Here is a 13,741-nt window from a genome sequence, read left to right on the forward strand (position 1 = left end):
TAGGAAAATATTTAGAAACCAAATATATTTTTGTCTGACCAGAAAGTTGTGACGCAAATCAAATATTTTGGGGAAATACTTGTTCAAATCCTGTCTAAACCCAATACAACTTTCCAGAATTAGGGACTGAATCTTGACATTTGTTTATTCCAAAGCACAATAAATATGAAAATAAACGTTAAAATCAATCCAAAGTATTTTTCCTTTTACAGTGATTTTGCAGCATCACTGCCTCTGCAGCCATCAACATAACACAGCTGAGTTACTGCACACTCACATCTCAGCCACACATGAAGTGACAGTTACGAGTGCCAAGTCAGATGGTAGACCAAGTCATGGCTTCTTTCTGTATTTTAAGCTCATTTAGGGTCAGACTCTGCCCACAAACTAAACAAATAACAGGAAGCTGTACCTGTTGTTGTGATGACGATGGTGACTTGGGTGCAGGTGAGTCATCTCCGCTGTCATCGACATCGGAAATTTTGAACTCCAGATCCTCAGTGTACCTCTTCCTCTTCACCTGACGGCTGGAACGACGTTTCTGTTGGACAAAAGGAGAAGACGGAACAGTCGCATCATTTAAGATCATCAGCTATAGTTTTGTCTGTTGCAGAAATTTCCAGATTATAATTTTGCAAAAGTCTTCCAACCATGTCCAAATCTTTTCTTTAAAAAAAAAAAAAGAGTAGAACAGAGGAAGTTGCTTCAGAAAATGGTTTCAGCAATAGATGAAGCATTGGGCGGTGTTATTCATAGTGACTGCTTGTTTGAATTGCTACACTGGAGGAGGCAAATATTAAGAATGCCAGAATTACATGTACAATTACACTTGACTGCTTTGTGTGACAACAAGGTTAGATTAGAACAGAAAGAGACGGATACTTGCTCAACACCTTTTACCTCTACAAGCCCGGAGACACACTGCAAAGGTTTTACAGCTTCTGCTTTTTTTTTTTTGCTATGCAGAAGCACACTATTAGCCATGGCGGTGAACACTATGTGAGGTATTTTACATGCCTGGGAGTTGAACAAATAAAATGCTTTAAAACAGCTTTCCTTGTGTGGATCCCGTACCTGCACACCATCATCATCTTCTTCTTCAGGAGCTGAAGGGGGAGGAGACTTCATCTCCACCTCATCACTGATTGATGACTCTCTCTTCCTTTTTGAATCCTTCTTAGCAGCGCTGGTCCCACCCTCGGTCTCAACCTTCTTACTGCTATAGAAAAGAAAAAAAGAAAAACCTTAATATTCACAGAGGAAGAAAAAGCTGCTAAAACTAAAGACCATTAATCACAAGAGTACCCCTTTTTACAGTTTACAGACTGTGAGGCATTGAGATGTGTGTGTGTGGGTTTAGAACTCGTATGTGTGCCTGGCTGTCCCAGGGCGGTCCCATATTTGATTTATCCATTTAGAAATCATTAGTGTGCCTCAGGCTCTGGCACACAGGGGGTTAATATGATGAAAGACTGGGAGGAGGTAGAGGGAGCGAGGGAGCCAGATAGAGAGATACAGGCATGGGCAGGAAGAGAGACACAGGGAGGAAGGGAGTGAGAGAGAGACAGGCAGACGGAGTGAGGGACAGAGAGAGAGGCCCCAGTGAGAACAGGGGGAGGGGTTGAAAGGCCCTCGGGCTTCCTCTAATCTCTGGCATGGAAAAGAAAGAGGAACTGACTCTCTCCAACAGCGTGTGCCTACACACACCATAGAGGAAGGCTGAGGGCCCTCTGCATCACAACTTTTACTTCAGAAAGCATCCACAATCATCGTACTACTATAGTTTGTAATGAAAAGCAACTTAAGTTTTCCTTTAAACATTTGATAGTGATCAACTCTGCAGCTGAATCCTCAAAATGAGATGTAGCAGCAGAGAATAAGAAATGTTTATCCAACGTATATCAAAGTAAGAAAACAGAAAAGGTCCCCGAGCTTAAAGGAAGAATATGTGATTTTTGGATCCAGCAGATGTCGCCCTTGAGCACCAGCATGAAACCAAAACAACTCGCGCTGCATTGTTGTGTTAGCATGCTAGCTAGCATAGCTATTATGCTCGTATCTTCACACTGCATGTAAATTTACCTGAAATGAGCGTGATCTAGAAACACAGTTAATCAGTGAGTACAGTATGTTATTCTTCTTTTCTCTAGTCCCTCAATTAAACAACTTTTATACTCGAGGTACGGCCGCCTGTCCGGGCGATGTAAACAAACTGAAGATATGACACGGACAACATCACAGACAGCGGGACTCATTGTAGACAGTCATGACTCACAGAGTTATTTTCAGAGGATAAACTTAATTTCTTCAATGTTGACTAAACATTATTTCATGAGAAAGCATTCCAGGTAAACAAAAAGGCACGTGTCACTTTCACCCACTATCGCATGTATTCATCTTTCTCAGCGACTTCTGAGTGATCACACATCCATCAAAGTCTCTTCGGCCCATGTGATCATTTCAGTGATGATATTAGCTACTGTCTGTCAACACTGGTTTAAATAGTCAAATTGATCTATGGGAATATTTTTGCAAAGGACACATTTTTCTTCTAGGTCCAGTCATTATTTTAATTACAAATCACCCTTGAAGTCATTTCATATACAGAGCCGGTCTAGACTGAACACTAACCACGCTGGCCTGTTTCATTTGAGTGATTTTACTCAGTTTGAGCATTTAAACCAATCATAGCAGAATGGGGGAAAGCCGACGTAGCTATAGATTAACTACTCTGCCACCTCCGCGTCTGTCACATTAGCCCTATTCAGAGCACCAGTTCAAGGTGTGATACTCACGCCTCTGTGGTGTTTCACCTTTAATATGAATGGATCAGTAATGTGGGGACAAAAGGCTCCCACCTCTGTGCTGCCATTGAAGGTAGTATCATAGGCGTTACAGGGGTGAGACAGGACCGGTGGACAGTGGTGATTCTAGAGTCTGTGGGGGGGCCCCAGGCAAGAAATAATTGGGGGCCCTACAACCTGCATTTATTAAATTTTGTCTGCCATTGTCCCAACACTTTTCCTGTTTCCTCTCCAATAGACTGATGATGATTCTTCATTTTTCTTGGTTGACTTTCATTGAAAAACTTTTATTTCATCAGCGATAATGCACACAACGCTTAGCAAGGCCGTGAGATTGAGTGCTGTCAGATGGGGCCCCCTTAGGGAGGTTTTCTACTGTCATTAGACATTTTGGGCCACTGTTGTGGTTTAAAGTTTGTGAGCCTTAAGAGGCCCCCTACAGGTCTGGGGCCTCAAGCAGTTGCCTACCATGCCTGCGGAGCCAGCGAGAGGAGAACAGTGCTGTGTGTGTGTGTGTGTGTGTGTGTGCGCACATCATTGGCGCTCATGATATTTACATATGGTGCATTTGGATTGCCGGTACGCAACGCCAATTCACACACTGGGACATCAAATGTATGCTGTTGTGTAGGGCTGGTTAAACATATCTATTCAACAATGCATTGTAATTATTATTTTCCCAATTCAAAATCGATTCATCGATTTTTTTTTCATTGTCATGACGCCCTTCTCCACTGGGGACGCTGTGAATTCAGGTCAGGGACATTGTCGCATTATTAAAGAATAATACAACGATAAAATACAAACAATGCAGACATTATTATTGAACAAATATCAGAAGGTACTGCGTGTAGATACCTGGGTATTTCTCTCATCTACGATATCGAAGCATATTGAGCAATATCAAATCGATATCAAATAGTGACCCAAATAATCTAAATGAATTTTGAGGTTGTGGACACCAACCAGCTCTACTGTTGTGGAATCGATATGAAAGTAAAAAGATGTCGAGACGGTGAAGCTTTGTTAAGGGACTGATGAGGATAGCTCCACCAGGTTTATTTACTTTACACCACTACTTTCTTCAAAGACTTTATCTGTGATTTTTCATACTTAAATATAATATAAATCAAGTATATCCTCTGAAAATAACTCTGTGAGTCATGACTGTCTACAATGGGTGTAACACCCGAGTCCCACTGTCTGTGATGTTTTCAGAGTCCTATCTTCACTTTGTTTACATTGTTGGGACGGCCGGCTGACTCCTCCCCTCGTGTATAAAAGTTGTTTAATTGAGGGACTAGAGAAAAGAAGAATAACATACTGTACTCACTGCTTAACTGTGTTTCTAGATCACGCTCATTTCAGGTAAATTTACATGCAGTGTGAAGATACGAGCATAATAAAGATCACTAGCATTAGCATGCTAACATAACAATGCAGCGTGAGTTGTTATGGTTTCATGCTGGTGCTCAAGGGCGACATCTGCTGCCGCATATAAAGCCTTTAAATGCATGATAATGTCCTAATAAAAAGGGACAAAAGCTGGTAAAAAGTGGTCGCGTGCAGTGGGTGATTGTGGTGGCTGTACCTGTTGTCATGACAGCGCATGTGTCAACATTTTGTGCTGGTGTTTCGGTCATATAGGAAACAGCGCACTTTAGATGGAAAAATAGGTATTGAAAGTGCATCTAGAAACAAGGCATAACAGTGATTATATGACGGGCACCAGGAGCTAACAGAACACAACATGTCCGAGTGTTGTCCTCCGCAGTACCATATGCCTGGATACGTCTCTCTCCTACTCCGTGCCTATGTTTGCTCACTCACTCTCTCGCTCTGCGCATCTCTCCCTCCCTGCTCTCTCACTCACTTCCTCTCTCCCTACGTCTCTCGCCCCCTCTCTGTCCCTTGGGCCCTTCTCCTTTCATCCTCACGCCAAGAGCAATCACCATCTCCGTGGAAACGGCTGGTCATGTGACCTGCACCTGTTCCTCTGGCTGGTCGCCACACGCTGGAGCCATCTGGCCTCACACACACACACAAACACACACACACACACACACACCTACACTTGGCTGCCTTCTCCCCTCTCTTCCTCCTAGTTTCTTCATGGCCCCACTTCTCTCCGTCTCTCTCATTTCATTTCTTTCCCCAACTGTTTCTCCGCTCCTTGCCTTTACTTTTTTATCTCTACAAATCTACTGTAACAATCACTTTTTCTATTTTTGCACGCTTTGTTTATTCCTTGCAAAATGCTTAGCTGCTTGTCTGAATCAACATCTATCAGATTAAATTCCAATCAAGGTCACTTTCTCAATCCTAAACGACTTTGCTGTGTATACACGTCTTCTGTGTAGGAGTATCACACTTCATCTTTACATTCATTTCAAAGCACATGGCTGTTTGTGAGCATATTCATGATATGAGAAGTGTACTAAAGGAAAGCATGGCTAAAAGGTGTTTTCAATCTTTGCAATGATATTTTTATCTCAATGTTAACAGTTGGACTCCATCTTTATGGTGGAATGAACTTCTAAACTCCATGTGATCTGCAGAGTCCCTCTGCACCTTTAAGAAAAAGCTAAAGACCCAGCTCTTTCATGAATACCTACTAAATTAATGATGATGGTCTCCATATTATTGATGATGATGATGGTAATGACGATGGTTTTTGCTTGATAACGACGACTTATAAGATGGTTTCTATACTGATTAGAGCTCTCAAGAACTGCCCTCAATGTTGTGCTTTGCCTCTGGTCACTTCCTGTCAGCACCTGTGTGTCCAATCAGACTCAAAGCTGATCGTTTGCTCTTACTGACATTGTTCACTTTTTTCTAGATCCTTGCTTGTGTTGTTCTTACTCTCTGATGTACGTCACTTTGGATAAAAGAGTCTGCTAAGTGAATTGCAGAATTATATCCAATAACAAGAACTGAATGTGACCACAGCCCCTGTTGGCTTTGAAGAAGGAGACGGGTCTAGTTCGGGTATTTGTTTGTTGAACATAAAATTGCATCAAGCAAGTGTCGATTTGAAAACATGAAAGGTGACAAGGGAACTTAATCTGCTGCGCTTCTTGGCTATCTTCAAAGGTGATACGTCAATACTGTTGAACTTGTTTTATCATTTAGCTAGCTTGCAGCAATAACAAGTATTCACCCACTTGTACAGTGAACATGTGAGATAAACCTTACGGGCTGCAGAATCAAAACCCAGAGTCCACTGGTATTCATGAAATAATTCCCATTCTGAATACTCCTAAAATGAATACTTCTTGAAGCGCTGTAGGTAATGCACCTGAGTCAGCCTCCCTGGTTACTACAATGGATTTCTCTGAGACTTACAAAACCTCTTACTGGTTATTAACATGCTATCTAATGCAGTTTTATGGCCTGTTGATGATAATATATAACAGTTCATCACAATAAAACTCAAGTGTCCAGGTTATCCCCATCCAGGTGAACACATGAGCAGCCCCCCTATCCCTCCTCTGCTGTATATTTATGGAAATATAACCCAGCAGTCACACATGCTGGTCAGCTGTGGTGCACTTTTTCTGTGTGGGAAAGAAGAGCAGAGAGGCTTCTTCAGTGTTTGTGGAGCTGGATAAAGAGCAGAGGAGGCCCTGATAAAAGGAAAATATGCCTAGTCTGTTATTCGCAGATTTAAATTCAGAATAGATGGCTAGTCTCAAATTAAGAAAATACTCATTACAGACGGCATCAACGAGGAAATACTATCAAATTGTATTGCTTTATGTGGCTAACGTTAGCAGTGCTACCACGGCCAGCCTTCAGTCCTCCTGGCACATCAGTGTCCACATCCCTGTGCTGAATTTGGTTTCCTGCTGCTCCGGTCAACATGCTAGTATCACCTGGCACAGCCTACAAACAACTTCATCTGGATTTTACTACTAAACCATTCTTCTCCTACAAGATCTGTTCCCTGTGCTTGTTTAAATCCAGGTTGTTTTTACATCTGGGTTGTAACCTCCTGTTTTTTAAACATTAAATTGGCCCCAATTAATCTGAGGTTAGCAGATCGCTAGCTTGATCCAACTGCATAAAAAAAGGTGTAAGAGTATGTTCTTTATACTCAGACCTCCATTGAAGGGGTAACATGAGAAAGCATAACTTATATTAAATAATTTATAATTTATTGTGTCTATTGTGAAAGCTTATGTTGCCATAACAATGAAATGGCAATAAATAGTGCAGCCCTACAGTGCAGTATAAATCGCAGAAGGGAAGAATAATGAGTAAAGGACAAAAACATGGAAAGGGTGGGGTTAAGGGACACCTGCTGATGTGATGAGTCATACCACTGAACCCCCATGCACACACTTGACCCATGGCAACAGAAACCAACAACAGCGAACAGAGGGCGACAAGCACACACACACACAGACACACACATCTTCTGTGTGTGTTGAAAAAGTGCTGTATTTGCACACACGTCTGCAGACAAAGCAAGGTGCCTGCATGCATGTCTGACTTCTTTGTGTGTATTGCAAACAAATCACCCGTACATACACACATACACATAAGCACACTGAGGGAAGGGTGTGGCAGCTGAGAGCTGGGGTTATTTATAGATGTACTTCCTCTGAGGGAGGTAGACAGAGAGGGAGTGTAAAGCAAGAGAGCAAAGGAAAAGACAGAGAGGACACAAGGTCAAAGGAGAAAAGTGAGCCGAGTGGACGAGTACACCACCTGATTCTCTCTTGAATGCTCACACGTGCACATGTACACACCTCCGCTGCAAAATAAAAATGCTGAATGCATCTAAGATTTTCTGTTGTCTTGATTAAGCTCAAGTCTGCTTGCAGAAACCATTCTTGCCCTGGAGTTTTATGAAACCCTTTAAAAAGTGGTCAAACTCCAAGAATCACAACTTTGTCCTTGTTGGAAACTGAAACTTTGGCACTGTCCACATTAATATGTTTTCATTATAACAGGATGTTACCTGTGCTTGTTTGCATCCGGGCAGTAGAGCCAGAGGAGAAGGCCCATTGGCCGGGGCTACAACCAGTCTACAGCACCAACTAATCAACTGGTGGGGGTCGGCCGCCTTACAGTTTGACTAAAACATTTGACTGGCATCGAGGGTCAACATGTAGAAATTATATTAATTTGTTCAATGGACATGAAAGAAATAGTGATGGCCTTTAATTGTTAGCTAGTTGAACACATTCCCACACTAGACAAGTGTTTGTTTTAGAGGATAAGGTGACAGTGTGATCATGACAAATCAGAGAAGGAAACATGATTGAAAAGAAACCTGTTAGTAGCAAAAAGGTGTCACATATTTCCTGATTAATATCAAATGCATCTCCTGAGTTTCAAACTTTAATAGTGTCAGAGTGGCCATTAGCATCGGCTTTGTGAAATAAAACTGGACAAGTGCTTTATTTTTTAATTAACATTAGGCCCCAATATGAAATACAAATACTTAAAGAAGTCAGATCTGGAAATATAGCACAAAGGAATCTTTTCTCCAATCAAACGAAACAATAAAATGCATTTAATTTCTAAATGACTAAAACCAAGGACCAGATCAAGAATGACAGACAAACTTTCTGACTTTGAAAAGTGAAATGAAACATGACTAACGTAGGTTTGATCTTCATGTATCCTATAAAACTAAATGTTAAAAAAAAGTCCAAACTTGGGAGTGCTTAAAGTAACGGGACAAAATGGGGCAGCGGAAGAAAAACAAATACCTCAATCCCCAACCCCGAGCTTAAATCAGAAAGAGACCGAAAGGAAGAGGAAGGAGGTGGGCCGGTGCAAAAAGAAAAGATGAAAGGATGCACTCTTCTTTGGCAGGAAGAATAGGGAGGGAGGGTAAAGAAGAAGAAGCAAGCAAGAAAGACGACATTTGGGTGATTGCAGCAATCCACCATTTTAGAGTAGCAGTGAATGGCCAGCAGCCATTATTATGCTAAATTAACATGGAGCTCCAGGCGGCCACTCAAGATGGAGGAAAGCTATAACAAATAAGAGCTAGTTTACCAACTCACAAACATCACACTCAGAGGGTCCACAATGCCCCCCCACTTCCCCACCCCCCAAATTTACTCCATCATAACACTCATCACATACACAGTCGGGCTGCTGAGTGGTCAGTAACATGGCCCCTTCATCATTATAATTAGGCGCCATTTTCTGCCACAAAGATTACCAACAAACCCTCCCCCAATGCATGCATACACACAGAAATGGCCGGCCCCATCATTCCCTCCCACAGCCCCTTGCCCATATCCCCGCCCCTGACTCTATTCCAGCGGGCTGATAAACCACACACACCTCCCCCATTGCTGACCCCTGCCTGCTGCTTTGGCCCTCCCTCTTCCTTGAGATAAAAGGGTCCAGGGTTGTGTGGGTGGGGGCAGGGAAAGACAGAGAGATGGGAGCTGACACATTCCTCAGTCTGATCGAGTTTCCACCTTCACAATACCCCACCTCTGACTGTTTCATACACATGCTCACAGCCCTTCATGCCCCATGTACAGATTCTCTTTCTCTCTCCCTCTGTTCTGGGAGGGAGGAAGAGAGAAAGTATCCACATCAGGAGAGACTGTGAGTTTAGACTCAAGATGATAGAGGGGAAAGTTGCTGTCTCAGAAGTTTGGAGGGAGACATACATACATATAAGAGGGGGTGAGCCATTATGAGAACACAGCAGGAAATATTCTGGAAAATTCACTACAAGCAATCAGGAGGGGGTGATGACATGTACATCGTGCAGCCGACAAACAACTATAGACTGTATGCAATCGACTGCTGCTCAATGCCTGTAATGAAACTGCTTCATTATGTTTTCTGTTCACCAGTTCTTCAGCTTTTTTGTTGATGTAGTGAACATGTCAAACTACACAGCATTAATATGAAGGTAAAGATTCTTATTCCAGGCTCCGTTGCTTCATCTGCAATGTCTATCATGTCATGCCTTGCCACCTGAGATCCCCCCCCTCATCCTGTCCAACAAGGATTATCTCCCACTGTGAGGTGCATGTGTGAACAAGCAAATTTTACTAAAAAGCCCCGTTTCCACCAAGCAGTCCGGTTTGGTTCAGTCAAGTTTTGGTACGGTAAACCCTGGACTTGTTTGCATTTCCACAGCCAACTGTACCCTTATTTGGTAAGCGGAGTGTAAGCCAGATGGAGATAGCCACGTCAGCTCTGTAATAGTGTGACATCATAGCAGCCCAACACAGTGTAGCCCGCAATTAATTAAGTTCAACGTTCAAGAAGAACAAGGAAACAGTAAACAAGGGACCCTTTAGGGTCGGATCAGTACCCTTGGCACCCCTACAGAAGGGTACCAAAAAGTAGGACGGCACGGATCACTTATTTTGGTACCATTCCCAACTTATGACGGTGGAAACGCCAATAAATGGATACCATACCGAACCGGACCGCTTGGTGGAAACAGGGCTCAAGGGACTGGTTGGATAAAATCCAGATAAAGTCAGGGTGAAAGATTCAGATGTTTGCATTCACACATGAAGCTGAGCCCAACAGTTTTGGGATATTTTCAGCTTTGTGCACATGTGAAAAGGCCATGAATCACACTCCTTCACTTCTCCCTGGTTAACCACAAGAGAGATGTATCCAGTGTGTCTCAGTAAGTTTCATTAAAATGTCACAGGTCAACTTATTTGACACATTAAGCTCACTTCCTTCACCAGAACTCAGAAACAACCAAACACAGTGACTAATGCAAGGCTGCGCTTACCTGGTTTTCTTGGGTGCCTTTGTCTTGGGAGTCACGCTCTTGGGTTTCTTCTCCTTGGGCTCCTTGGGCTCCTTAGGCTCTTTGGGGGTCTTGGGTGTTTTGGGCGTCTTCTGAGTTTTGGGCTCTTTGGGCTCCTTGCCCTCTGCCTTCTCCTTTGGTTTCTTTTTGCGCTTTTTCTTTTCCTCCACTTGTGGTGAACATCCATCTGTATTTCCTATGCCAGAAACCTGTTCACCCGCATCACTTCCTGTTGCAGGAAATTCTGACTTGACTTCCTCGCCTAACTCCTTTTTCTCCGCCTCTGCCTCCTCTCTGTCCACCACTTTCGCTTTCTTCTTCCTCTTCTTTTTTGGCTTGGTCTCCTGGTTGGGCTGCTCTGTGCTGATAGGCTGGCCGGGGGCGCCAGTGCCGACTGTCGCCCTGTCAGGAACCATCATTGAGGCATCTCCTGACGGGTCAGTTGGGGAATGCTGGGGGGGAGGGAAGAAAGTTTTCAGATTTCAGTTTGTAGGCCACATTAAGTTTTGAAAAAAACAAAAAAAAAAAACATTCCTTAACAGAAAAAAATTACCACCAAAAATAAATATAAACACTCTTTAAATAAAACCAATATTCACTTGGCTTCCTGCAGGGAAGATGGTAACTGAATTGTTAAAAAGGTGTTTCCAGGAGATTTTCTGTTACTTATCTTCAGCTTTATCAGTTAATCTGGTTATTTTTTTAAATTTATAGATTCAATGATTTTGGGAAATGTTTTGTCCAAATACCACAAAATATATAATTTACTCAAAAAATATCAACTTGGAGAATCTGGTTGCAGGAAAGAATTTGCATTTTGCTTAAACAATGTAACCTTTTGTTCTTTATTATCCGTCAAGCTCCAAATCTATTCATCATTTGTTCTAAATTAGATCACATCAGATGGTGATCAGTCAGCGCACAACACTGGTTTAGGCATGCTAGCCCGTCAATCATAAGCACTACATTTCCTGCAGGGTAGGGGTTGAATTTGTCAGCAATGGCAGACTTCAGAGCAGAGGTGGGAGGGATTTCTATCCATCCATGTGCATCCCCTACCACCTCCCTCTGCTCAACTCCCTGTAGCTTCTGTTTCCTCCCTCCCCTGCCTTCCCCTGCAGCAGGCTTACCTCGCTTTACCAACTGCCTGATACCCAATTCGTCTTTCCTTTCTCGCTGTTCTGAAGGCTAAATCCTGTCTCCTGCTTCCTTCTCTCTCAACCTCCTCAGCCTTATTGCTACCAAGTAAGATTTCTGTGACAGGCAACTGGTTACCAGCTGTTGGGAGCCTCTCCAGCTGCCTCTCCTCCCTCTACCTCTCTTCCATCCCTCCATCCCTCCCTCCCTCCCCCTCACTCTCCATCTCTCTCTCTCTCTCTCTCCAGCTGCTCAGGGTCCCAGTAGCAGATGGGAAATCAGGCATCATGACACGAATAAATTATCTCCATACTTCAAAAAGACGCAGCAAGGGAGTGAGAATGTGTGTGTGTGTGTGTGTGTGTGTCATACGAAAACTGAGAGTACGCCTTAGAGAGTCAGTGTATGTGCATGTGTAGCACACGTGCACTTTTGTGTGTTTCAAAGCGTGTAAATGAGGTGTTTGTGTGTGTGTATGAGCATCAGCAAGTTTATAGCAAAATGCCAAGGCAGCAGCTCCCCTCTGTGTGCACACACACACTTAGCATAAGCAGGCCGTGTTGATGTAAAAGAGCAAGAGTTGGGGTACTTTCACTGAAAGTCCACTTTCATCAGGAGAATACTAATGTCTACACACGCACACACACACAAAACTACTGCAAGGTCACACATAACACAAACCACTGTACACACACACCTGCCGACACACACGTTAACTGAGCCATTTAGACACACAAATAGCAGCGAGAGAGAGAGAGAGAGAGAGGGGGGGTGCTGAGGGGTGGAGTGCCAAGAGATAAATCTGTCGTCCTGCCAAGATTCTGGGATAATCAATCACACAAATGACAATGTAGAGACACACAGTGTATGCACAAACAATAACACACACATCCACCTAAAATCCCTCTTCAGGCTGGTGCTCAGATCTGTGCAAGTTTGGTCAAGATCTCCATCAGAATAGACAATTCCTTGCTCTCTACTGTACCACCATCAGCTCCCAAACAGGTTGTAATGCTATCAAAGATAACTGAAGTTAATGAAAAGATCCATAAGGAAATCTATGAATCACTCATGGCTATTGAACGCCTGCATGGCTAATATGACATCCTGAGAAGATGAGAAGTGTTGAGTTTCATCTCTCAGCTGACGGAGGAGAGAGATGGTGGAGAGAATTAGAGGAGGGAGGTGAGTGAAGGGGGGGTTAGGGAAGATAAAAGGGAGGGGCACACAGCTGGAAGAAGAGTGAGATGGATGAGAAAATCTAAATCTAATGCACATAAACACGTATGGCTCCCAAAACACCTTCAACTTCCAGCTAGCCAAAATGTAGTCGATAACCATCACAGAGTTGTCAGCAGGTTACACTGATACCCATCACACTTTGTAATCGTGAGGAAGATTCAAACTATGCCAAACTTGTTAGACCTGACTCTGGTCTGTGTGTGAGTTTAGCCCCCCATCAAACTCTGGCACCGGACCCACACCTGGAAACCATGATTCTTTAAAAATACTGATCAGATAAGGATCATATTCCTTTCATGATTATGAAACCATGACTTTCAGCCCCTTAAACGTTTATTAACCATATTGCCAGTAAACACAAAATCCCTTTAGCACAGTAATTCTACTTTTCTTTAAAATGACAGTTAGGGTGTCAGGGCAGCCGCTCAGTCCGTAGGGACTTGGGCTGGGAACCAGAGGGTCGTCGGCTAAAGTCTGAGTCGAACCAAAGAATGGAATTTGGTTTGGTTGCTTGAGAGTTGCCGACTTACACCCGGAGCACTGCCGAGGTGCCGTTGGGCAAGGCACATAACCCCATACACACTGAAATATCAACACCATTTTCTGAGTTAAAATTTGTATAAAACTCACTTAATATTTTTAAAAGACTGGACTGTCTTCATATTTGTTCAGCTGATCCTCATAGCATCAACACATGCAAGAAATCAAAACCTCAAACTATGGCAAGACTTGTTTTTACTTTACTAAATCAATTCTCACACTGAAATATTAAATGGATTTTTAAAATGTCCCTTTC

The 13,741-nt window shown here is 43.0% G+C and overlaps 1 protein-coding gene across 1 annotated transcript in view; it reads right to left on the minus strand.

Moving 5' to 3' along the window:
- The window catches only part of chd7 (chromodomain helicase DNA binding protein 7), a 68,992-nt gene that overhangs the window by 33,942 nt on the left and 21,309 nt on the right, over window positions 1-13,741 (minus strand). Inside the window, exons 4-6 of the mRNA XM_061043850.1 lie at window positions 10,549-11,018; window positions 1,075-1,219; window positions 413-541 (exon numbers count right to left, since the gene is read on the minus strand). Of these exons, the coding sequence (XP_060899833.1) occupies window positions 413-541; window positions 1,075-1,219; window positions 10,549-11,018 (744 nt within the window). The remainder of the gene's footprint in view (window positions 1-412; window positions 542-1,074; window positions 1,220-10,548; window positions 11,019-13,741) is intronic.

This window comes from Labrus mixtus, chromosome 8 (genome assembly GCF_963584025.1).
Source record: "Labrus mixtus chromosome 8, fLabMix1.1, whole genome shotgun sequence".
Classification (NCBI taxonomy): domain Eukaryota; kingdom Metazoa; phylum Chordata; class Actinopteri; order Labriformes; family Labridae; genus Labrus; species Labrus mixtus.